The following is a 26,750-nucleotide window of genomic DNA, read 5'->3' on the forward strand; positions in this document are numbered from 1 at the left end:
AAAATCTAGAAACTTCTAGCTATACTGACCAAAAAAAAAAAAAAAAAACCCAAAAAACAAAAAAACAAGACACAAATTACCAAAATTAGGAATGAAAGGGTAACATCATCACAGACACTACAGATATTTAAGAGAATATTACACAATTAATCCATAGACACAAATTACCAAAGCTCACTTAGGAAGAAATACATAACCTGAATAATCCTGTAAATATTAAAGCAATTAAATCTGTAATTTAAAACTTCTCTATAAAGAAAATTCTATGCCAAGTGGCTTCACCATCAATCTACCAAATCATAGTGTAAGAAATAATACTAAATCTATACAACCTTTTCTGAAAACAGGAAAAGGGGAAACATTTCCAATTCAGAAACACATCCCTGTTACCAAAGCCAGATAAACACATTATAAGAAAGGCAATACCTCCCATAAACATAGATGCAAAAATCCACCACAAAATATTAGTTTAAAAAAATGCAACATGTGAAAAAGATAATATACTACAACCTAATGTGTTTTATTCTGGAAATTCAAGGCTGAGTCAACATTTAAAAATTAACTGACATAATTCATCATATTAACAGACTAAAGAAGAAAAACTGAGTTCTTAATAAAGGCAGGAAAAGCATTTGGCAGAATTCAACATCTATTCATGATAAAAACTCTTAGTAATCTAAGAAAAGAAGGGAACTTCCCTAACTTGAAAAAAATGACACCTACAAAAAAACCCCAAAAAACTATAGGTAACACTTAATAGTAAAAGACTATTTTTCCTGTTTTCTCCCTAAAATCAGGAACAGGACTAGGACATCTACTCTCACCATTCCTATTCAACATGTAATGGCAGTTCAAACCAATACAATAAGAAATAAAAAGCATACAGATTAGAAAGTTAGAAGTTGTATCTGGTAATAGACAACAATGTCTAAGTACAGAATATTAAGGAATCTACAAAGAAAGCTCCCAAAACTAATAAATGAGAATTGGTCAATGTCATTCAAAGCCACAGCTTTTACTCCAAAGTTATGATCTCCAGATCTTTATATCACAGTCAATGGATATCTTCACCTGTATATTCCAAGAACTCCTAAGATTCTATTTCCACAACTGAATTTATTGTTATCCCTCCCAAAACTTGTCTTTAAAAATACATATTTCTCATTATCTTTGGTAATACCACCAATTTACTTGTTCTAATATTCATAGCTTTCCAATATTGATTTATCCACCCACTCAAGCTACAAAGGAGAGATTCATCTTAGATGACTTCTTATCCAATCCACATCTACGTGGTCGTTTAGGGTATCAGTTAACTTTTGTTATGAAACAAACTGCTCCAAATCTGAGGGCTTAAAAGTAAATATTTATTATGTCCTGTGATTCTGTGGGTTGACTAGCTGATTCTTCTGGTCTGAACCATCTTAGTTGGAGCTGGACAGTCTAGGATGGCCTCACACATATGTTTGGGGCCTCAAATGGGAAGGTTGAGATCACTGGGACACTTGGGGCCTCTCTCCAAGTGGTCCTTCATCTTCTAGGAAGCAAGACTGATTTGATTACATGGTGGCAGAAGGGTTGTCAACAATAAAACAGCAAGTCCCAAATGTGCAAACATCCTTCAAGTCCCTGCTAAATTACAACTGCTATTATCCCAATGGCCACAGCAAGTCACATGAGTTAGTCCGTCTGGGAGGGGACTACCCAAGAGTATGGAATAGGTGGGCATGAACAATTGGCTTGAGAAGGAAGGCATAACTGCAACAATTTACACTTAATCTTATTGATTCTATGATTCTATCTCCTTTTAACCCCTCCAATCTCATGAATCCCATTTTACTGAGGAGTTTAAGAGCTTCTCATCTCCTACTTCCAACTATTTGGAATAATCTCCTAACTGAGCTTGTATTGCTATAAATGATCAGCATGTGAATTTTTCAGAAAATGCAAATCTTGTCACAAAACTCTGCTATTTCAGGGTGCCTGGGTGGCTCAGTCGATTAAGTGTCTGTCTTCGGCTCGGGTCATGATCTTGTGGTCTGTGGGTTCAAGCCCCATGTCGGGCAGCTCGAAGCCTGGAGCTTGCTTCAGATTCTGTGTCTCCCTCTGTCTCTGACCCTTCCAGACTCATGCTCTGTCTCTCTCTCTAAACACAAATAAAAACAAAAAAACAAACAAAAAACATAAAAAACCTCTGCTGCTTAAAACTCAATAGTTTTCCTTTTGCCATTAGAATAAACTATGGGAAGAATTCCTAAACGAGATCCACAAAATCTTACTTACTCTTACTATTAAAATGTTACTTACTCTTACTATTCCCTCATATGCACCCTACTCTTTCAGAAACAAAAAACTAAGTCCTTCAAAGGGCCATAGTATTTCAATACCATGCCTTTCCACCTAATGTTGTTTCTATCTGGAATGTCCTGTTACTGCTTGTATCCTACCAAATTTCGACACATTCTTCAAGATTCATCTCAAACACCACAAATTTAATGAAGCAGGTCCTGCCCGACAAAGTTAAATGCTCCATTTCTTGCTTCGATTGCATCTCCTACAACCTTCAATTATAGTGTTTATTCCAGTACACTATAATTATTTGTTTAGAGTCTTGTCTACCTACTTACTTCACTGTGGGAGAGGAACTATACCTTTTAAAATATCTATCTCTCCAACATTTAGAACAATTATTGACATTTAGTAAGTACTCATTAAATGCTGTTTAATTGATTAATTCATTTCCAACATTCTAGATGCTAGTGGAAAGAAAATTTATGAGATAAGTCTTTCATTGTCAAATACTGTCATCAATTCAGTACTCTTCTTCAAACGTTACTTTTCAGTGAAGTTGTTTGAGTAGAATGTAGTTCCAAGTATACTAAACTTTCAATCTGTACTAATACATCTGTAATGTGTTATGAATATGTTAAAATGAGAATTTAACAGTGGGGTATATAAATGTACTAAATTTAAAATGTACCTAATGTACTAAAACTATCAATGTACTAAAACAGATTGATGCCACATTGTAGCTATAGCTGGATTAAGTAAGACTGACTCTCTTTCTCTTTCCCTAAATTATCATACATTTTAAAGTTTAAAGTAAAAATATCCATGTTGTATTGTTGCTGGAATGAGAGAATATATACACAAATAAGTCTCCTTGAAAAATTCACTGCAGTCCAGAGCCTGGCCCTCAGCCTTTGCTACAGTCCTAGTTTTTGTGTCCTTTGCAAAATTCATACATTGAAATCCTAACGCCCAATGTGATGGTATTAGGAGGTGAAGGTAGGTGATTACGTCATGAGGGCAGAACTCTTATGAACGAGATTCCAAAGAGCTCCTTCTACCCTTCCACCATATGCACAGCAAAAAGACTAGGAAACAGATACTGAAGGAAACAAGTACTTACCAGACACCAAATCTGCCAGAACCTTGATGCTGGACTTCGTAGGCTCCTGAACTGTGAGAAATAAATTTGGTGTTTATAGCTTTGCAGCTCAAATGGGCTAAGACAGCCTTACTGACCCAGAAACCTAATTTGTCAGGAAGACTTTTGTTTAAAACACACACACACACACACACACACACACACACACACACACACACACACCCCAGTATCTTAATCAACAGTAAGAAGCAGATCTAATGCCAATGGCAGGGGAGGGGGGAAGGGGGAGTAGAGAGTGCCTCTCTAACCAAGGCAAATACTTTGGTGATAGAACTAATCTAATTTATGTTACAGCCTCAAAGTGCATAATTGAGGTTAAACACTGGACTCAGTTGTATTCTGATACAGGAAAAAATAAAGTGCAAACAAGCTCATGATTAAGGAGCCTCAGAAAGTACAAACCACTAAACTAACCTGGGCAAAGTTGTGAATGATTTTAAATCAGGTAGTGACCAATAAAAAGACAAAGTACCACTTTTTCCACTAGATGGTCAACTCATAACATATATATGTGCACATTTATTGTCTCTTGTAGTGAGGAAAGAAAAGCCCTTGCCAAGTAAGTTCAGTGCACTTGGTATGGAATATTTAATTTCGAGACTGGAGAAAGACTATTATTTACTTGACGTCAATTTCTATAAATTAAAGGTAAGAAGCTTTCGGTTCAGAATGTAAAGGCTTTTGATCGCTGTGAGGAGATGGGGGAGATTCACGGAATACATTTAATATCATTTAAGATATATTTTGGCCAGGGCTCAAGAGGTGGGCTTTTTCGTTTCTTTTGTTTAAACTTTTTCTTAAAAAAACTTTTCATTTTAGAACTTAGAGCGAAAATAGCAGAGTTCCTATTATACCTCATACAAGACCGTTTTTAAATCTCCCACTTCCACCGCCAAATCTCTTTCCGACTTCTTTGCTTCTCTGCTCGGATTTTGGCAGAGCCTAGTTCACACAGTGCAACTTTAGGATCGTAACGAAAACCCAGTTCACTTAAAACTTCACCGCCCAGCCACAACTCGGTCAGGGCTTAAGCTCGCCAAACCCGAAAGCTCTCGCTCCGCCCCGCTCTTCTAGAGACGCCCGAGCCCCTTGCAGACGTGGCTCCTCCAACTCAGGTCCCAGGAGACTAGCGCGAAGCGGACCAGGGGGGTGGCCTTCCTCCAGAGGGGAGGCGCCCAGGACCCCACAGGACTAGCTGGGGCCGGCCTAGGGCAACCACCAACGTCAGGCCTCTCCTCCGAGGGCAGGTTCCCGAAGCCAAAATATGTTTAATCTCAAAACGTCCAGATCTCTGAGGCATGTGGCGGATTACACAGAAATACGCACATAGGTGACGGCCGCTTATTGTTTAATGCAGACGCCTGCAGGAAATCCCCAGGCAGCACCCACTCCTCTCTACAGCCACCACCCACAGGCGGCGTCGCTGGCGCAGCCAGTCCTAGGACGCGTTGCGCGGGGAGCGGGCACGCGCGCGTGAGGACGTCCGGGGAGCGCGCGCGCCGCCGCCACCAGCGAGCTCTGTTGGGTTTGCCGGTGGTGGGGTTTGAAGGTGATGGCCTTGACCGAAGGCCTGGAGGAGGGGTCTCCCGCTGTTCCCGCAGTCGCTGCCGGGACTACCGTTCACTCTTCGTCATGAGAGGTAAGGCCTGGGGGAAGCGGGCCGAGGAAGCGAGGGGCCAAGGCGAACGGGCTCTGGGAGAATAAGTGAGGTACTCGAAGCTCGAACGTGGGTGGAAAACTCTGTCCTGGGGATTCCGGAAGAGTTTTGTGCGTTTATTTTTCTTACTTTTTCGTCCCCTTTCTTGCTTGTGCTTGGAGGAAAGTGGGAAGGTTCTACGTTTTTATTTATGGGAAAAGATACAGAAATTGTCCCGTCCAGCGTCAGTCTTCGGAGGTTTGAGGGAATAAATAGCACCTGTGGCTTCAGAGCATCGGTGAAAAGCTTTAGTGAAAATCATTTAAAAACCACACCACCATACAGTAATTGGAAAAAAAAAAAAAGTTAGACTTCAGAAAGAAATAGAATGGCAGAACATATCCTGACATTAATCCTAGCTAGCTCCTATAGAAACGGCAGTCTGGGATAAGGCTCAGCGTGTGGTCTGCTGTCATTATGACTCTGGCATCTTCGAAGACTGCCACACTGGTAATTTAGGGATCCTTTCCTGCCAGTGTCCTTTTTCTTTCCCACCTCCCAACCCCCAATGATGGTGGCATTTTTATTTTTATTTTATTTTATTTTAATTTAAAAAATTTTTTTGAATGTTTATTTATTTTTGAGAGAGACAGAGACAGAGCGTGAGTGGGGGAGGGGCAGAGAGAGAGGGAGACACAGAATCCGAAGTAGGCTCCAGGCTCTGAGCTGTCAGCACAGAGCCCGACGCGGGGCTCGAACTCACGAGCCATGAGATCATGACCTGAGCCGAAGTTGGACGCTCAACCGACTGAGCCACCCAGGCGCCCCAATGGTGGCATTTTTAATGGGCAGACTATATAATGATCTTTACACAGACTAAAGAGTTACCTACCTGGCAATTACATAGCGACTCCCCAAGTGTCCCAAATTTAAAGGTGTTTGGGTAGCATTCTTTTCTGGGGGAAGATAATACTTTTGGTATTAATCATTAGAAATCTTTTCAGCCTTGGGAAAGCTATTTCAGCACAAACCGAAATCTGTAGGTCACTTAAGTGAAATGTTTATTATTAGTTCTCCATGATGATACTTAAAAAAATTTTTTTTTAATGTTTATTTTTGAAAGCGAAAGAGAGAACGAGAGAGAGCATACGAGCAGCGGAGGGGCAGAGAGAGGAAGACACAAAATCCAAAAAAGGCTCCAGACTCTGAGCTGTCAGCACAGAGCCCAACACAGGGCTTGAACTCATGAACCCATGAGATCATGACCTGAGCTGAAGTCCAACGCTCAACTGACTGAGCCACCCAGGCGCCCCATCCATGATGATACTTTAAAAGGCATTAAGATTTAATGTTTTTTTCTCCTTAGCCTTTCAAAGCATTAAAAAATACTGTTTACTCTTAGGAAATGTAGAATCTCCACCAGAGATGAAACTGCTCCAGTTGGGCAGAGTAAATGTCCTGAAGTATCCAAGTATGAATGAGTATTAGTACATTATTAACATCTGCTGGGCACCCATACTTTGACTATATTGCTGTTTCCTTCTGTCATTAGAGAAGGGGGCATCTGAAGCTCAATTTTGTTTGTACCAGATGTTCCCTAAAAAATAGTTTGAGTACTGCAGCAGAGCCTTGACATTAAGGGAAGAGGGATGTCTAGTTAAAAGTGATAGACAACCTGAAGATAATTCATCTACTGGGACTATTGGCCTGTCCTGTAGTGAATAAAGGATTCCTACTGAACAATATATTGCCTGTATTTAATTGTTCACTTAGAATATTTTCTGATTTTTTATTTTTAGGAGACCAAGCCCTGAAGCAAAGAAATCTGGATCACAGAAAAACTATTCAAGGGTCATGCAAGCCAACTGTAGCCAACTGCACGGCCCTCCAGGAGCTGCAGGCAGTGAGGATGCCTCAGCTTCCCAATGTGTTCATACAAGATTGACAGGAGAAGGTTCTTGTCTTCATTCTGGAGATGTTCATATCCAGATAAACTCCATACCTAAAGAATGTGCTGAAAATCCAAGCTCCAGAAATATAAGGTCAAGTGTTCATAGCTGTACTCATGGATGTATACATAGTCGCTTACGGAGTCACTCCCACAATGAAGCAAGGCAGTCTGATGATACTGCCACAGAGTCTGGAGATCATGGTAGTAGCTCTTTCTCAGAATTCCGATATCTCTTCAAGTGGTTGCACAAAAGTCTTCCATATATTTTGATTCTGGGTGTCAAACTTGTTATGCAGCATATAACAGGTAGGGTATAATAGAACATTGCATTGTTTCATTGTAAAATTCAGTTAATTTTATTTCCTTATTGGTAATCTCCTTGAACCTCTGTATTTTGTTAGCTTTGAAAATTGTATGTTTCCTGTAAATTCATGTTATTGTGTTAACTCTTGGATTTTTTTTTCTTTCAATTAACTGGAACTTATTTCCTAACAGGAATTTCTCTTGGAATTGGGCTGCTTACAACTTTTATGTATGCAAACAAAAGCATTGTAAATCAGGTTTTTCTAAGAGTAAGTATAACAAGTAACTTAAAAAAACATTAAATGTTTCTCTCTGTACAATTTATTACATACTCACTTTTGAGAGAAATGGGAATTAAGATCATTTTCTTGACAAACATGTTATAGCATCCATGATATGTTAAATTTTGTTATCTAAATGATCTGTCCTGATGATAAATTATTTCACCTTATTTTCTTTGTATGTTGAGTCCCTGATAGAAAAACTAGATAAGATTAAAAGGTTTAGAATGCACTATTTGATCTAATTTGTTAAGTGCCTTCATATTTTGAGTAAATTTTACCATCATTAAAAACTTCACCTGTTGCCCTAGAAGATCTAAAATAGTTCAATAAAATGTACAGGTATCGAACTATTAGGGCTCCCTTTTTTAAAGAAAATTAAGCCCAAGAAGTTTTCCCATAATATAAATTATAAACTATTAGCCATGTAAGTTACCGGAAAAAATAGGATTAGTTTATAAAATTTCACCTTCAAGCAACTTTAAAGGGCTGTATCTATGTAAAGGATCAGCATTCTGACCTGGATATTTGTAGTTAGAATCTACCAAACCATAAAAATTTAATTCGGGGTTTAAATTAAACTAGTAATTAAGACAATTTTAAAAGTGAGATTAATAGCAAATTACCTTGTTAAAATATTACTGAATTGAAAAGTTTTAGTTATTTTTAGAAGTCCTGACAACCTAGCATTTTTTAAAGTTCGGTTTTGTCAGGGAGGCAAAAATAGGGAGTAGAGGTAAAGTTTGTACTTGGATGGTTCTTTTATGTCATTTTGTAGATTTGGCTTCTTTGAAACCTGGGTAATGTGAGTATTGTTTTTATATAGTGAAGAAAACTGTAATTTAAAAATTTGTTTAAATATTCTGTTTTGTTCACTAAAGATTCATAGAGTGCAATGATGTACAATTTATATTTTTATTAAGATTAATCTACTAAAATGTTCTAAGTTCACAAATTAGTCATTAAAGTAAAACAGTTAAATGATATTTATAACTCTGGCATAATTCATAATAACAAATTATAAAATTGTTTATTTTTCAGGAAAGGTGCTCCAAGATTCAGTGTGCTTGGTTACTGGTATTCTTAGCAGGATCTTCTGTTCTTTTATATTACACTTTTCATTCTCAGTCACTTTATTACAGGTAATTTGAGGTACAAATACACAATCATATTTTTTATGTAAAAATTTATTCCATAGCACTTTGTATATATCTTAACTTACACATACTTACTGTTAGAGTTCAATTTTTACCGGTCCCTCTCCTTCCAAGATAATAGCTCTAAGTGACTTACTCAGATTTGTATCCTAAGTGCCTTGGCTCATAGCAGGTACTCACTATTTTAGTTTTTGATACTTAAATTTTTACTTACATAATCAGTGGTTTTAAACACCGTTAGGTGTTGGTGGCGGTCTTTTTAAATATTTATTTATTTTTGACAAAATTATATGTATTCAGGATGTAAACATGTTTTGACATATATATGCATTGTGAAATGATTATCACAATCAAGCTAATTAACATGTCTGTCACTTCTCTTAGTTACTTGTGTGTGTGGGGGGGGGTGGGTAAGAACACATGATCTTTGTTTCTAGAAGCAAGAAGACTTACTAAAGGATAGTTGTTAAGTTTCCAGGTCAGATGGAAGTGTTCTTAATTTTTAGCTTTAATCCGATGATTAGAAGTCCTGGTTTTAGCGGAGTTGGGAGAGATGGGACAAATCTAGGAAATAGTGTATAGAGGGAACCAATACCACTCAAATTGGATTGGGTGTGTTGATGGGGGAGGTAAGAATCCAGGATGACCCCTGGGATTTAGTTTTAGCAACTAGCTGGGTGGTGGTTCATTTATGGGCTAGGAAACACTGGAAAGAGAACTGATTTTGAGGGGAAGATCAGTTTTGCTTTGAACATGTAAAGTTTGAGAGGCCATGTAGAACTCTTAAAGTGATTGTAGCTATGTGTCATGAGCTCATTGTCAAAGTTAGGGCTTTAAATTTTGGTGGTATCCAGCATATGGTTGATAGACCTAAAAACCATGGAATTCACCAAGACTAATCAGGGAAAGAAAGTGTAGACAGAGGAGAGGGCCCAGGACTGGACATTAATCAGAGGAGGAGCAGCAAAGGATATTTAAGGAACCATCAGTTAAATAATGTGAATAACTAGGAAAGTGTGATGTTAGAAGTCTAAGAAGAAAATAATTCAGGGAGGGAAGATGGAAAACGAGAAGTGACCTTTGAGTTTAGCAAGACAGAAGGAATTGGTGATCTTGACAAAAGCAATTCAGTGGAAAGGAGATGGAACCCTGATTGGAACTGGTTGAGAAGAGAATGGTGGACATCTAGTATTTAGTGAATTCTTTAGATTACAGGGTAGCTTTCCAGCGATGACATACTAGAAAGACTGTTCTTTTTCTTTATTCTATGGAGGAAAGATTTGAAATTCAAACATTTGAAAAGTCCCTTTAAGCAAAATGATCTTCCATTTTATTTACATGAACTCTAACATCTTGCCAAACTCACATTTTTTACATATCAAAGTAAAATACTTGGTAGCAAACTTAAAACCCCTATCAAAACTTGACCTTTGTATATTGTTTTGGTAAGTTTTGATGTTTTTCTCTTGGTAGCTTAATTTTTTTAAATCCTACTTTGGACCATTCAAGCTTCTGGGAAGTACTTTGGATTGTTGGAATTACAGACTTCATTCTGAAATTCCTCTTCATGGGCTTAAAATGCCTTATTTTGTTGATGCCTTCTTTCATCATGCCTTTTAAATCCAAGGTAAGAAACATGTTTTATTGGAACAATATTAGCAAACCACATTAATACTATTTAGTCTTTGTTGAAATGACTCTTTTATAACTTTTCAGTTTTCTAAATAACCTAATTTTAATTATCTGTATTACCTTAGACTAGAGACCATTTGTTCAAAGACCTGAACTTAAATAATCTATTCCAAATTCTGTAAAATCAGAATTACATTGCTTCAGAATAATCCTCACATCACATATAGAAAAATACTATTTAGATTTGTACTTCTATTCTCCTCCAGGGCTTTATCAGTTAGTTATTTATAACTGACTACAGGCAGTTTTTCATGTGTTTTTTCTCATATTCAGTAAAAATTTTGTAATTGAGTTGTGCTATATACTCATGATGATCTCAATCCAATATGAAATATTTGTGCTATGTAAGTAGCTTATATAGCCCTGTTTTCTTTTTCCTTTTTTTTTTAGGGTTACTGGTATATGCTTTTAGAAGAATTATGTCAGTATTACCGAACTTTTGTTCCCATACCAGTTTGGTTTCGTTACTTTATAAGCTATGGGGAGTTTGGTAATGTGACTAGACGGAGTCTTGGGATATTGCTGGCTTTACTCTACCTCATACTAAAAGTAGGTAATGTTATAAATCTTGTCATTGTATCATTCATATGATGATGACAGATTTTACATACTACTGCTTTTCCCCTTGACTGTTTTATAGTTTATATCACTAGTTTGAAGTAATGACATGTTCTGTATCTGTTTAGAAATGGAAAAATGGAAATATATGTCTTTATCTTATAATCTAGTGGTTCTTACATTTAATTGGGACAGTGGAGCTCCAGATAGCATGGGTAGAATAGAACATATTCATCCTCAACAGTAGCATCTGTCATACACAAAAATACTATCCTCCTCCCCTCAAATTAATATGAAACTTTTAAAAAGCTACTTTAAAAGTGCCTGGTCTTTGACAGTTATATTTGTCTTAACTAAATTGTAACTCTATTCAAATGTACTTCATTTTGGTCAAGAGTTGACTGAAATCTAAAAAAGGGATGGGAGGATGGGCAAATGGGTGGAGAGGAGTGGAAGATAAAAACTTGGCTGAAATCAGTAAATGGAGTAAAATATTCCATAATTGGACTTTAAATATATTTACAGTGAAGTGAATACGCAATGAGCATTACGTTAATACCAGTATTGATATGATGGGATTTGAGCTTTAATCTCTGGGGTTTTTAAAAAAATTTTTTAAATGTATATGTATAGATTAAAAAAAATTTTTTTAACATTTATTTATTTTTGAGAGACAGAACATGAGTGGGGGAGGGGCAGAGAGAGAGACACACACACAGAATCCAAAGCAGGCTCCAGGCTCAAGCTGTCAGCACAGAGCCCCACGTGGGGCTCTGACTCAAGAACCATGAGATCGTGACCTGAGCCGAAGTCAGACACTCAACCAACTGAGCCATCCAGGCACCTTTTAATGTATATTTTTGAGAGAGAGAGAGCATGCGCATGAGAAGAGGGGAGAGGCAGAGAGGGAGGGAGACAGAATCAGAAGAAGGCTCCAGGCTCTGAGGTGTCAGCAGAGTCTGATGGGGAGCTTGAAGCCATGAACCTCCAGATCGTGACCTGAGCCAAAGTCAGGCGTTTAACTGACCAAGCCACCCTCGCACCCCTTTAGGTTTAACAGATAGGGCTCTTTGAATTCAGGAATTCTTACTTCCTCTTTCAGCTTTTGGACTTTTTTGGACATCTGAGAACTTTCCGACGGGTTTTGCAAATATTTTTTACACGACCAGTAAGTACTTTTTATCAGTTAAAAACACTTTTTACCTTTCTTCTTCTTCTTCTTCTTTTTTTTAAGGTTTATTTATTTTTGAGTGAAAGAGTGCAAGTGGGGCAGGGGCAGAGAGAGAGGGGGAACAGAGGATCTGAACTAGGCTCTGCACTAACAAGAGCAAGCCTGATATGCACCTCAAACTCACGAACCATGAGATCATGACCTGAGCCAAAGTTGAACTGAAGTTAACTGCTCAACTGACTGAGCCACCCAGGCGCCCCTACCTTTCTTCATTATAAAAATGTTTTAGTTCATAAATTTTACAAGTATGGATTTCATGGGGCACTTGGCAGGCTCAGTTTGTAGAGCATGTGACTCTTGATCTTAGTTCTTGAGTTCAAGCTCCACGTTGGGTGTAGAGCTTACTTTAAAAAAAAAAAGGTGTGGATTTCATAATTACATGCTTTTTTAGTACTCTGGCACATGGGGCTATAATCAGTTCCTTTTTTTTTTTAATGCTTATTTTGAGAGAGAGAGAGAGAGAGAGAGAGAGAGAGAGAGAGAGAGAACATGTGTGCATATGGGGAAGGGACAGAGAGAGCATCCCAAGTAGTTCTGTGCTATCAGCATACAGCCTGATGCCAGGCTTGATCTCATGAACCCTGAGATCATGACCTGAGCCTAATTAAGAGTCGGATGCTTAACTGACTGAGCCATCCAGACACCCCTCTATGACTTGCATGTTGACAACTACCTTATAGTTGATGCAGTGCCTATATTTTCGAATATGCCTCTTGCCTTTCAAATCACTTGATGTAAGGATTTATATACATTCCAATAAAAATCTTGTCATGAACTTTTGTTCCTCTTCCTTTTTAAAAAATTCACAAGTGGTGGGTTTGTGTACTTCCATTAAGTTCTTATTCAGCTCCTGCAAGAGTGCTCATTGTTAATTTGAGAAAAACTCATTACCAAAAATATCCCTTGAAATTTTCTTACTGAAAAAATTTCCCCACCAGTAGTCAATTCTGTATGCACAAGTTCTCAAGTTCTCATTTATTTAACAATAAGTTGAGACTCCAGTGTCAACTATAAACTTGATTATTACGTGATTCCACTGATGTTACAAATTGCAGAGAGAGGCTCATTTGCTATGTAGTAGTCTCAAAGATTCTCAGTACTTATATGTGGACACTCTTTGGCTAGATAGAACTAGTAATGTTTTTCATTTTTAAAGTGAGCTCACAAATCCAAGATCAAGAGTTGCATGTTCAACCAGCTAAGCCAGCGACGTGCCCCTAGAGCTAGTAATTTAATAACAAGTTTTGCTGCATCCTATTCAGACTTCTCTCTTTAGACAAGATATAATAAAATTGAGAATTCCATTTTGATGGAGTTTATTCAGTTGCTTATAGGAGTACCAGCCATTTAACTATAATTTAGTAACGCTTGTGCTAAAATACTTTGATATTCTTTCTCCGTAAGGCATAAAGAGAAATCATAGTCATTGATACTCTTTGATTTATTCTTGAGTCTCTCAGGAATACACGTATACACATGTTCCTTAACTTTGCCAGAGAAATGGCAATCACCATTAAGGAGTCTTCACCTGAAGGGAGTCTGCAAAATCCCAGACAGGAGTGCTGTTTTGTTTTTAAGTTTATTTATTTTTGAGAGAGCGAGCAGGGGAGGGGCAGAGAAAGAGGGAGAGAGAGAATATCAAGCCGGCTCTGCACTGTCAGCACAGAGCCTCATGTGGGGCTCGACCTCCATGAGATCATGACATGAGCCGAAACCAAGAATCAGACACTCAACTGACTGAGCCACCCAGGTGCCCGAGGAGTGCTGTTTTAAAAGCTGTCAGCTTCTGTGTCTGCAGTGTACTCTGCTAAATGACATTTTAATGAAGGTAAATTGGCACCAGGATCATCCATCAGTATCCTGATTTGTTTCTGGAATCTTGAACATCACCAGACCCAAAACAGAAATCTTACTTTTAAATATTTTTATCCTTTGAGTTTTAGTTTGATTTTGTTAACTCTCAGTATTTAGTGAAAGAAGTTTAGATCCTAGCTTTAGGTTGTTGAGTCAAGTCATGCTTTGCTCTCATTACCATAACTGAACTTGGGTGTACTTACTTCTCTTCAGCCACCCTTTCCTCATTTCTACAAAAAGGTGATCTCATTTGTAAAATCTTCTCACGTCTGGTTAATGACTACATTCTATTGAATTTGGTGAGGAAGTTATTAAGATCTTAAAGAGATCAAAAACTTTTAAGGACTGTAGTAGGAGAAAAGGAAATTTAAGAAATTGTGTTAGTCTGTTAGTTTTGACAGTACAACTCTATCTGTGACATTTTGCAATACTGGTTCTTTTGTAAAATTTTATTTTTTCCTAGTACTAAGTGTTCTCTGACTTGTGATAATTAAGGATGACAATTCAAATTATTTTTAAATTTAGTAACAGGACATGTTCAGTGGTCCCCAAAACTTCTTTACGTTCAATTCACCTAGAGAACTTTAAAATATTAGACTCCTGGGTCTTATTAGAACAGTATGTTTGGACCTATTGAGTCAATCTCCAGTGTGGAGCACAGAAATCTATTTTTAAAGCTATCTCCACACGAGTTACATTCAGGCAGCCAAGCTCTGAATGGACTCTTTTGAACCACTGCTATAGGTAATATGTGGGTTATTTGGCAATATGGGCCACATAATACATGAATGTAGACTTTATAGTAATTATATTTCAGATTGCTTAGTCTCTTAAGTCCGTTGAATTTCTAGCACTATCATGTGGGAATCCAATAAATCTAACCATCTTCCAAGATCCTATTGTGTATCTAATGAGTTCATCTTGGTGCATGCAATCCAAGACACACATGGTTCTGCATACGTAGTTCAGTTTTGAAATGTTTGTATCCTTCAGCAGAGTTTTCAAATGCCTAGTTCAAGGGAGATTTGAGAAATACAGCATCACCTATGTATTTGAGGAACAGGAAAGAAAGATTTGTAGATAAACAGAACTTTTTATCTTCACAGAGTTATGGAGTGGCTGCCAGCAAGAGACAGTGTTCAGATGTGGATGATATTTGTTCAGTATGTCAAGCTGAATTTCAAAAACCAGTTCTGCTCATCTGTCAGGTAAGTAGATTTGTTAAGCATACCAAATACAGCATTTCTCTGTCATATTTATGTTAGCTACAAGGAAAAATCTGCAATGTTTAGCATAAAGTAGCATTCAGGGCACATACTAGAAATTTCTTACCTATAATCAGGGGTTTGGTAGATTAGCTAAACCTTGTTCCTTATGTTCTAATGATTTGTATGCAGAGGAGGGTATGTGGGGGAAAAATAATTCAGAGGGCAGACTGGATACGAAAATGACTTGAAAACAGGCTACTCTTAACAACTGGTTACTAGTCTTTAAGAATACCAGCATTTGTTATTGGATTGTGTAAGTCCCTTTCCTATACTTTATGGCAGTTATTCTCAAACGCTTTAAGACAGGAGGTCATAATACTTGATCTTAAAGTTATTACCCAGGGATAGCTTATATCTTATTAAAAGTAGTTGAATAGTATAGTCAAAAGAACACTAGTGGTTCTACCACTAATACCGCTTTGTGTTCTTGAATGTCGTACTTTGTTTTCTCATTTGTAAAATGAAGGGATTAGTGCTCTCCAAAATTCCTTTCAGCTCTAAAGTATGATTCTATAATGTGATGATTTTAAAATTAAAATGTTAAGTATAAAATCTAATTCTTAATTCCTTTACAGCATATATTTTGTGAAGAATGCATTACCTTATGGTTTAATCGAGAGAAAACGTGTCCACTGTGCAGAACTGTGATCTCAGACCATATAAACAAATGGAAAGATGGAGCCACTTCATCCCACCTTCAGATATACTAAGTTGTATAAACTATGAAGGCCACAAAACACTAATTTTATTTGGTTACACTGACTATTGATAAAGACATTAGAATGGGTTTTCAGGACTAGACATTAAGGAAAATGTTTCCAAATGATTTTAGACTATTATAGTAAGACTTAAGTGTGTAATCTAATTTATCAAGAGATTAAATGAAAGAACCTTATGTTTTAAAAAATATGTAAGTAATGTTCAACCTAATGAATATGGAACATTTATCCTGTCCTAATTATTTGACAGGTGGTTGCAGTGTTAAATTGTGAATGTTTTCTCATTAATGTTACCAAAATGTCAATTGGGTAACTAAAACTAGTGATTTTAGAGGAACTCAGGTATTCTTTCCTGACATTGTTTTCAGAATAAAGAATATTTTTCATAATATTTTAAGATACACATTATCTGAAAGTAGAATTTTCTTTAGCATTGACTTTTATAATTCCCATTCTAAAAATTCTTAAATTTTCATAAAATTTGTATTTTTAAATGAAAGTTCTAAATACTATTTTTTACCTGTAAACAATCAGATTTTCTAAGTGAAGATTAAATTTACTGAGGATGATATATTTTAATATTGTATTGTTCTCTGTAAGATGATCAGCAATCGAGAATAGATTATTTGAACTCATTGTTTGTGGACCTCATACATACAATCCTTCTGTCAGCTTTAATGTTCATGATCTTGCTTTTTGTATAGTGCCATGAACTATCTTGAAGTAACTATTAAAATAATTGACATGAATTACAAATAGCTGGCTCCACTGATGATTTCAATAATATGACAAATAAGACCCACTCAAACTCTTACAAAAGAATTCCCCTTATAACTAATCTTCTCCAAAGAGTTTTGGAATCTTATGCTTAAGTCACTGTTACTTGGGAGATTAAAGTTTGCACTCAGAGGCTTGCACCAAAAGCTTTGGATAGTGTGGTTTATTTGCCTCTAGGTATTTGTGCAGGGTAATGGAAAAGGGAATGAGGCATTTTCTCTCTCCCCATGAAACCTTTAAGGCAGAATCAAATCTATAACAGAAGTATGAAAGGCTAGTTACATCTAGAGTATAACTTCTGCCCATTTTTTCAATTACCATTAATCAGTTTGCACACAAGGAAAAGATAGTAGAAAGGAGGAGCTGGGAGGTAGAAAACAAATCTGGCAGTATTAAGACAAAGTCTGAACTAGAATATGGATTAATATAAGGATAGTAACCAACCAGCTACAGATAAAGCCACTTTCATGCCTGTATGGCCACCCAAATTGACACAAGAACATTAGAAAGCCTGTAACTATTTTTCCTATAGGTAAATACTGCCAGGTTATAAGTACAACTGTTTCTATTCAGTGATGACATATTTAAACCTATTACCTAATTTGAGAACAGTTGCAAATATTGAAACAAGCTTATTTGGCCTTAAATCACCTTCTTGACTGTGGTGAGCCAACAGTTATTTAGGTATACAGTAGGAGATAGGTGAGAAAAGACCATTTGAGATTAGAATTTGGGTGCGAAAGATAGGTGTGTTGAATTCCTATCATGAACACAAGAATAACATCTTACTACATGGGTTATTTCAACCCTATTAAAATACCTACTCTTCTTACTCTGTGGCTATATGGATAGCTTTGTTTCTTAAGATGATTTAATAAAAAGGAGGTCCATGATAGGCAGATGGATTTTTGTTCTTAATGAATTAACAAGAAAGCAGTTCATATGAATTTAAAAGGGGGGGAAATGTAAAAGGAGAGCTATGCCATCTACCAATAACACTGATGAACTGGAAGCATTTCTCTACTTAAAGTCTTTCACCTCAAAAATGGGAATAGGGATTCAAAAACCCAGTTATTCTGTGAACTCAGATCACACCCTCTTAAAGATCGTTTTATCAGCATTAAGAGCTGCAACTCTATGGGGCACCAGGGTGGTTCAGTCCGACTCTTGGTTTCAGTGCAGGTCATGACCTCACAGTTGGTGAATTTGAGCCCTGTGTCAAGCTCTGCACTGACTGCCTGGGATTCTCTCCCCCTTTTTTCTGTCCCTCCCCTGCTCACATTCTCTCAAAAAAAAAAAAAAAAAAAAAAAAAAGGAGCTGCAACTATGTTTAATAAAAAAGTCAGTTTGAGAACTTCTATAGAGAAATCATCCAAGTGTGATAGAATTGCCTCAAATAAGTGGCTTATACAAAACACCCATCTTACACTAGATATGTTGAGACATTAGTTAAAAACAGATTTGGGGCATGACATTATGTAGCACATACACACCCAATAATCAAATGTAGTTGACAAGTGTGGCTGAACAAACTTGTTAGGACAAGAAAGTCTTCCTAGTGTATCTGTAATGAAACTAGTTTCACATAATTTTTCACATGAGGTTTTTTTTAAGCAACCAATTCAACTATTGGACAGAACTTGGAAATTACAAGTGTGTAACATCTAATATATATTAGTACTAAAACTTGTTATATATTTAAGTAGCTTCAATTTCTCAGCAGAATGTTTTTACAACTGTTAGTCCTCATATATATAAGTAGCTTACTAAATATGAGAACCTGAACATATCTGGTATATTAATGAAAATAATTATTGAAACCATTTGTGCACCTGATAGTTATTTCTTCCTATCTTAGGATTAAAAAAAAAAAAAATCACTTCTATTTTATGTTCATTCAAATTTGCATTTAATTTCTATTTACATTCATTCAATCCGAAATCAAATACTTAATACAGTAAACTAAATACAAGATGAAAAGCAGAAAAATGTGTTACCCTCATAGCACTCCTAATAAGGCAGCTTAATATTTACTCTGATAGATGCAAAGCCAACTTGGGACAGGAATAAAATAATTAAAGAACACAGATGAACCCATTTTTCAGATGTTACTTCAAATAATCCACTGAGATAACATTTGTGCTGTAGTGATAAATTAAGAATCACACACAAAAGTTTTATATCAATCAGTAACAGACCACAGGTCACGGTGTGACAAATACTTTTATGATTATTTTGTCCAGCTTACTAGTGTCTACTCCTATGAAAAAGGGTAGATGTTTGGATACTGATGTTTTTGAGAATTTAACCATTTTCAAAGCCTCAAAATCCATTCTTCATAAATTCAACATTTCTCATGGGAATATTCTTAGATCTAACCCTTGTAGACTAGGAACCACATGACTGACTAACCAAAATAGGTCCTACATTAAACATAAAATCGAAGGCTCAGGGCGCCTGGGTGGCCCAGTTGGTTAAGCATCCGACTTCAGCTCAGGTCATGATCTCACAGTTTGTGAGTTTGAGCCCTGCGTCAGGCTCTGTGCTGATAGCTCAGAGCCTGGAGCCTGCTTCAGATTCTGTGTCTCCCTCTCTCTCTGCCCCTGCCCCACTCGCACTCTCTCTCTCTCTCCCTCAAAAATAAACATTAAAAAAAAAAAATCTTTCTTTAAACTAAAATAAAATTGAAGGCTCAGTATATTGATACTATCGAAGATGCGTATTGCTTATAATCATTTATTAAAGAATGTTGAATTTATGGAGTATCATACATGCATTCTTACCTCCCACCCCCCCAATTATCTTCTATCTCAAAAAATAGTATGGAAAAAAGTCTCCTTGAAGGATTCAAATTACGTGAGACCATAAAGGGGAAAAAGAAATAATATAATTTTCCAAAATATCTGGTTCAAGTTCAATAATTCTCTACATTGTTAATCACAGCTGGTTTATAAATCCCAGTTTATTCTGTAATGCTACAAACCTTATAAAATCAAAATTAGTAGAGTTCAGTTCTCAGTGATTATATTTTAATTAAAAAACAACATGTATAAAGTAAAAAAATATCCTGTAATAGCTGGTTTTAAAGAAAATAATCGAGTGATGAAAGGAAAGCACTTAATCTCTTTTATACACTTACCTGGAATAATCATAAAGAATCCTCTTAGAAACTTAAGACTAATAATATTGACATCATACATTTTGAACTATGCTTGGATTTTTACAAATAAATATAGGGTAAGCCATATTGCATAGGTGTGTGCTTTCTGTCTGTGACACTAAAAGTGGCACTTGACATGTTTCACAGTCAGAGTAGGGATATCCATTTATGAAAATGTTTCAGTGAACTTGCCTCAGCACAGGAAATTAATTTCACTCAATATTAAGTCTGAAAACTATTTGTATGGATGGTAAATATGTAATTAATGCATTTTATGCAGAAAATTTGCGGTGTGTGCCAGTACTGCTGGCAGTGCTAATTATGAAAATAGTTTAACTATGGGGTGGTTATATAGCCAGCCAATCACAGTGCAAATGTTACTAGCAAATAGGACTGAGGAGGAATATTTTAGTGTAAAAATTTTGCTGGAATATGGTTAGGCAGTCAACACTACAGTTAGTAAACACATTTGAAAACAAGTATCAGAGTAGCACAAGTCATTTACAGTCTGAAAGAAAGTCTATACTTATCACCATAGTTTTTGGGTTCTGTTTTTTCAGACATCAACTGTCATAGAACAAAGCTCTGCACGTTAAGTACAATTTCTGCCCTTATCATTTATTGTAGCTTCTAATTTACTAGCTACAGTTACAAAGTTCTCAGTAGGCTGCTGCAATAAGGGAGGAGGAGGTCTAGAGGAAGTGATAAAATAAAAAAAATAATAATAAAAAAATAAAAGGCTTTCTGTCCAAAGATGAACTGTTACCAATTTCTTCATTTATTGCCAAAATTGAAAAGGTATATTTCCAATCACTTTTCGTGGTTCTATTTTGCTCAGTGTCATAGGATTTCATCTCATCTCACTTGAATTGCCATTTAAATAAGCAAAGCTTTCCTCTTTTCTGACTGAATTCAACATGCATAAAGAATCTTATGGCTTGGATCCTATGGCTCAAAAAGGTTTGAAGAACATAGCAAGCAGCAACTATTTAAAAAAATTGTAGGGTTGCAAAATATTACAAATTGACTTTGCACACTCAGAAGACATTATAACAAAAGGAGGTGATAAGACTCAACTGCATGATCATCTATTATACCAGTATGCACTGAAATGTATTTTTATAAAGCTCTGCAGATATTAAACCCTTTCACCAGCTAAAGTCATGGAAATGCGCTCTTTAAGGCAGGAAGTATTTAAGAAAGGTAAAGTTACCTTTATTTTTATTCTTTGTACCTGTATATCACTTATGTAGATTTTGTTACAATTTCAAAAACATAATGTCTTGTTCACATGTTTCCTAAATTAAACCACTAAGTTTTCTTATTCACTGTGGAAGACATTCATCAAAAGGCCATCAAATGTTTTTACAATCAAAAAATGTAGCCCCAGTATAGAAGAAACTCTTTTTCCTTTTGAAACTGCTGAGGAAAAAAATGTAAGGAAGGTAGACAGCAAAAACAGTTAAAAGTAAAACTTAAAATCTTAACAATTTGCTGTAAAGAGATTAGACATAGAGAGTGGAACATGATAACACCCTCTTCCCCTGGATCTCCCTCTCTCCCTCACTTTACTGCCCTCAGTGTGTATTTTATCCTCTTTTCCATCCTTCTTCAGCCATAGGCTGAAAATATTTGGCGTCTTGAACCAAATACTGCTATAAGAACAGGGGGCGATATTTTTCCAGTGCAATGCAGGCCCAGGTCAAGGATGCAATGTAGGACATACAAATTATGCCCATTCCAAAGCTTCCAGTTAAGCTTAGCACATAGCAGTACTGCAAGTAGAAATGATTAAATAGATTTTTTTTTTTCCTAGTATTACAGACAGGTATTGCAGCTGGGTTACTGAAAATAAACCCCATGTCCACCCCAATCCCTCAAAATAGCCACAGCTGTGGTTAACAATGATTCATTTGCATTTTTATTGTTTCACCAAGAGAAGAAACAGAAGTTGTCTGGCTTTCTTCACACCAACCAATAATTTTGCATTTTAAAGTTGGGATGTTTTCCATAATGAGCTGAATCAAAAATCTATTTGAAAAATATATATTTATATAAAAAAAAGATTCAGGTTGTTTGCACGTAAAACATCAACTGTTAAGTTTCTTTTGTCTTTGATTCCATGTTGCTGGAAAAGTTTGAACAAGCTTGCATGCTAATTTGTCCTTAGTTGCAAGTATTACAGGCAATTTCATACTTTGCCTAATGAAAGGATAACCCTTCTTCGACACAATCAGAACTCAACAGTGATTCAGAAGCAACATCCTACCCTTAATACTGTCAGTTTTGAGCCATCAACATGAAAATCCTTGATAAGGTTGAGAAGATGTCGCTAGGAATCAATTGATGTGCCTAAGAGTTCCACAATACTATTATGCTTAAGTTTTTTTTTTTTTTTTTGCACCATTGATTGATTTTTTTAAAATCCATGTTTATTTTTCCTCTGTCCAAAGTGTTCAATGTAATGACACTGACTCTTCAAGACTGTCATTTTGAGCTTTCTTGTTTCACTTTACAGGATGCTCACATATCCCTTCCTCACCTGTTTTTGCCTTAAATTCATTAAAATCATTGCTCTGTCATAGATTCATACGTAGGTGCTCTGGTCGTTTGGAGATCATGGGGAAAGCTTGTTTTTTGTATGGCCCAGAGTTCGGCTGTCGTATGGGAAGTGGTGCTGAAGCTTCCCCACTCATCGTCACATCCATCTGCTCTACTCCACTTGTTTCCATTGGATATTCCACAGGTGTCTGAGGATTTGCTGTGCTGGCTGAAGCACCTCTTCCCCAGAAATCCCCAGGAGAAAATTTGACTGGGCTTTAAGACAAGGAAGAGCTATCATTCATTTATTTCAAGGATTATCTCAACAGGAAATATTTCCCTTACATTTAAAGGGATGACACTTATTTTCATTCAATTTTATTTTTGTGTGAATTAGTACAAAGGCTAAATTTGAGCCATTGCTCCTCTAGACTAACTGCTAGAATTTCCTAACTGGTCTCTTTATCTCTGTGCCTGCCTTTGTAAAATACTCAATGATACTTTTTTTTTTTTAAAGTCATTGTACTTCCCTACTTAAAACCGCTTCCCACTGCATTTAAATGTATTTAAGACAAACTCACATGTCAGGAATGTTGACCACCCTTTCATTATGAAGACCAAGATTTTTCCTCCCTTGGGGCTTTTGCATGGGCTGTTGCTGTACCTGTAACACCCTTGTACTTCTATTTTTTGTATGGTGGCTTTTTCTCTTCATTCTTAGATGTTACTTCACCTGAGAGACCTTTCTCTGACGACCATGAATAGGAGCCCCCTTGTTATTATTCTCTGCTCTCTACCACCACACTCTATTTTTCTTCAAATAGTACTTGAACACTACTTGTGCTTACATATTTTTTGTATTTCCTTCTTTAGTTATTGTGACTCTCTTCTCACTCAATTGTAAGCTTCATCAGAACAAGGACAATTCCTATGTTAATCACGTGTCCCCAGCATGTAGCACAGCCCCTGGCACACAATAAATGTTGAATGAATGGGTAAAGAAGACATTTGCCAATAGAGTAGCTTACTTTCTTTCACAGGAGGGAAGGTAAACTATATAGCATTCAATATACGAAGATGTAGATGCTGTTCTTATGTTAGCCAAATAGAGTATGACACCTCTTTTGTTTATGTAACTTGGCACACATTTAAGTGATGCTCTTCTAGGTTAAAAAAAAAAAAGGAAAAGGAAAGAAAGAAAGACAGTGAGAACAACAAACTCTGAATACCTGACAGGTGTTCGCGGGCTGCCAATAAATCTTCGAGGTGATCGGATTTTTGGTTCAAAGGAAAATTTTTCTTTCACACTTTCAAGTACAGATGGAGCAACATATGTAAAACCCTGAAAGACAGAAAAAGTAGACTACAGAATGGCATTTTGTTATATAAATCAAGAAAATGTAGTTTCAGTCTCTGACACACCAAAACAACAATGCACACCTAAAACCACTGCTCTGTATACACCCGTCTCCCCAGTCTCATTTCACATCTGTTAGCTTCTTTCCAACCATTTCTTGAGGCACAGACCTCAAGAAGGCAGAATTTAATTGAGCCTCGTATGCCAGCAAAGAATATTCTACTCTACTGAAAGGAGTAGAACAAAACAGGAAATTGTAGGCTCCACATTAAGATATTAAATATGATACATGCAAAGAAAATTCTAGGGTTTCTAGCCACATGCACATAAGCAACTAAGATTATCACTCCCCAGTTTCTCATTATTAGGACAAAGTAAAAATACAATTCTTTAAATTGGCATGTGTGATCTTCTGATTTTATACCAATGACTGGATAGATTTGATATTTTCATGATTAAAAAAAAAACTAAATTTTTTTAATTCGCAATTATTCAGTTTTGCTAGCTTTAGTTCTTTCTTGGACCTTGCTATTTGGCCACACCAGTTGTCCTTTCTCTTGCTGCCAATGTCCTATCAATCAGTCCTCCATCTATCTTCCCTTTTATTTATTATTCCAGTCATCTATATATAGGCATATGAATTATAGTAAAACGACTCAACAAGGCTCTGGGTGAAGTCCTAAAGAGTGAGGTACATTCTCTAGTGCATATACTTTGTGACAGGTACATGTGGACTTCAGAAGCCATTTCCCCACATAGTCTAGTGAACTAAAGCCATAACTACCAAGAGGAACAGGCTGTACCTTGATCATCTTTGAATTTCCTTTAATTCTGTGAGAGGAATTTAAATAATTATTAAACTGAAGTTGTTATAACCACAATCCCCAAGTAAGTAGGATGTTACTGATTTTTATTAATTTCTAAAGAGATTGACTTTATATACAGAAATCTGGCTACAACCTAACAAATGAATTATTCTTATGTTCATTAGTTGGCCAATTTAAGTAATTATGAAAAGTTCAACAATACTTTAACTGGCAATGAGAGCCTAGTTATGTAAATTTTGCCACCACAACTTTGGATTTCTTTGTAGTGAGATAAGACATTTCTAGACTTTTTTATGGGGGGAAAATTGTCAAACTAGTTGAAACTCTGCAATGCCCAACTGAGGAAAAGATCTCTATGTTAAATCAAAGGTATAAACTCCACATCGGTAGAAAACAAAATTCCACAGAAGAGGAAAAAAAGAAAGCGATGCCAGAATTTAAATGAATCCTGTTGGGGTGCTTGGGTGGCCCAGATCATGATCTCATGGTTCATGAGTTTGAGCCCTGTATTAGTCTCTGTGCTGACAACTCAGAGCCTGGAGCCTGCTTTGGGTTCTGTGTCTCTCTCTCTCTCTGCTCCTCCCTCACTCGTGCTCTATATCTGTCTCTCAAAAATAAATGTTAAAAAAAATTTAGAAAAGAAAAATAAAATGAATCATGTCTACTTCACTAACTGAACACAAGATATTTTACCAAGGAGTATATCATGACTTTGCATCGTGTAGATATAAACTTAACAACATTCATTCATATTTCATCTCTTATGTAATTAAAAAGACTGTAAAATTATATTTTGCATATATGCTCTATTCTTATAACACTATACAATCATACACTTATAATATTATTATTCAATGTTAGTTACTCAAAGCCATACTGTACTATGGTGATTTAAGAATAATTTTGACCATACACAATTTTTGCATTCCATGCTAACTTTAGAACTTACCCTCCACCCCAAAATATACAACACTGTGTATTACACTGTGAACAGTATAAAAAAAATGGACAATTAAGTTGGTGATAAATGTGGTAAACTCAGAAATAGAAAAAAAAGAAAAAAAAACAAAAAACAAAACAAAAAAAACTTTCCAAATGCTTACTTTCTCCATATTCCACTCTCTCTAGATGTAGTCCAAAAAGAAATGACAAAGGATAATGACAAGTAACAACAAAAAAAAGATACAAAACGAGGTTTTTGATCAAAATCTAAAAAATCTTTAAAAAAAATCTAAAAGCTGTTTTTCTACCTGAAGAGACAAGGTATAAAACAGTACAGAAACTTCTACAATGAGGATTAATTTATTTACTATTACATATGAACCAATATGTTTTGATGCCAAATATTCACTATTGACAGGTTAAAAATCCCCTACAAAGTTACACTAAAAAGTACCAAAAATTTGTAGCTATTTCAGGAATAGAATAGTTACAGTGAGCTCTTCTCCTCCTACTGTTATAACTGTGTGACTTTCAATTGAGATTTGCTAAGCCAAACATCATTTTAAGTCAGTGGCCCATGTATACTCCAAAGAATCATACAGTCCTATTCTAATTGCTAAAATGGAATCTGGATTATGAGAATTTTTTAATTTAGCAAGTTAGAAAACTTAATAAAAAATAGCATCTCAGGTTACCTACATGAACTGCAAAGAAGCAAACTGAATTTTCTTATTGAAAAGGGCCCATCCTAATACTTAAATTTCTTGTGGCAATATGGAATTCTTTCACTTACCAGAAAGACCTGGTTGGCACTTTCACTGAGAGTTGAGTCATCTGGGCTGTCAACAGGTGTCTGACGTGTAAACTTTGAATCAAACTGACTCACATCCTCCTCAGATTGCTTTATGAAAAAACAAAATGATTAGAAAATGATGAATGTCTGTATTATATATATCAATCAAATGCATTACTTGCATTAGACAAGACTCTAGATAGAACTCTTTTCACAGGATTTGACTGTAATAAAATATCAGAATACTCTTAG

The 26,750-nt window shown here is 36.1% G+C and overlaps 2 protein-coding genes across 12 annotated transcripts in view; one reads left to right on the forward strand and one right to left on the reverse strand.

Moving 5' to 3' along the window:
- Nucleotides 1-26,750, reverse strand: part of RPS6KB1 (ribosomal protein S6 kinase B1) — a 187,690-nt gene that overhangs the window by 126,560 nt on the left and 34,380 nt on the right. For 6 of the 10 annotated variants that reach the window (XM_053212673.1, XM_053212670.1, XM_053212669.1 and 3 more), the window contains 3 exons: nt 26,499-26,606; nt 23,809-23,921; nt 3,413-3,463 (listed from right to left, as the gene is read on the reverse strand). In XM_053212673.1, coding sequence (XP_053068648.1) covers nt 3,413-3,463; nt 23,809-23,921; nt 26,499-26,606 — 272 coding nt within the window. Of the gene's footprint in view, nt 1-499; nt 2,145-3,412; nt 3,464-21,936; nt 22,874-23,808; nt 23,922-26,498; nt 26,607-26,750 lie in introns of those variants that run through there. The other 4 variants (XM_015069716.3, XM_015069715.3, XM_027034270.2 and 1 more) reach the window with 3 other exon arrangements.
- On the forward strand, nt 4,935-16,857 carry RNFT1 (ring finger protein, transmembrane 1). Of its 2 annotated transcripts, none has more exons than XM_015069718.3 (9): nt 4,935-5,090; nt 6,887-7,344; nt 7,534-7,610; nt 8,664-8,764; nt 10,253-10,406; nt 10,862-11,020; nt 12,132-12,197; nt 15,221-15,322; nt 15,958-16,857. In XM_015069718.3, exons 2-9 carry the CDS (start codon nt 6,942-6,944, stop codon nt 16,090-16,092), a joined length of 1,197 nt encoding a protein of 398 aa, XP_014925204.1. In that variant the 5' UTR covers nt 4,935-5,090; nt 6,887-6,941; the 3' UTR covers nt 16,093-16,857. The 2 variants fall into 2 exon arrangements, with proteins under 2 accessions (XP_014925204.1, XP_014925205.1); XM_015069719.3 differs by having other exon boundaries at nt 6,887-7,239.

Source organism: Acinonyx jubatus, chromosome E1, assembly GCF_027475565.1.
Source record: "Acinonyx jubatus isolate Ajub_Pintada_27869175 chromosome E1, VMU_Ajub_asm_v1.0, whole genome shotgun sequence".
In the NCBI taxonomy this organism is placed as follows: domain Eukaryota; kingdom Metazoa; phylum Chordata; class Mammalia; order Carnivora; family Felidae; genus Acinonyx; species Acinonyx jubatus.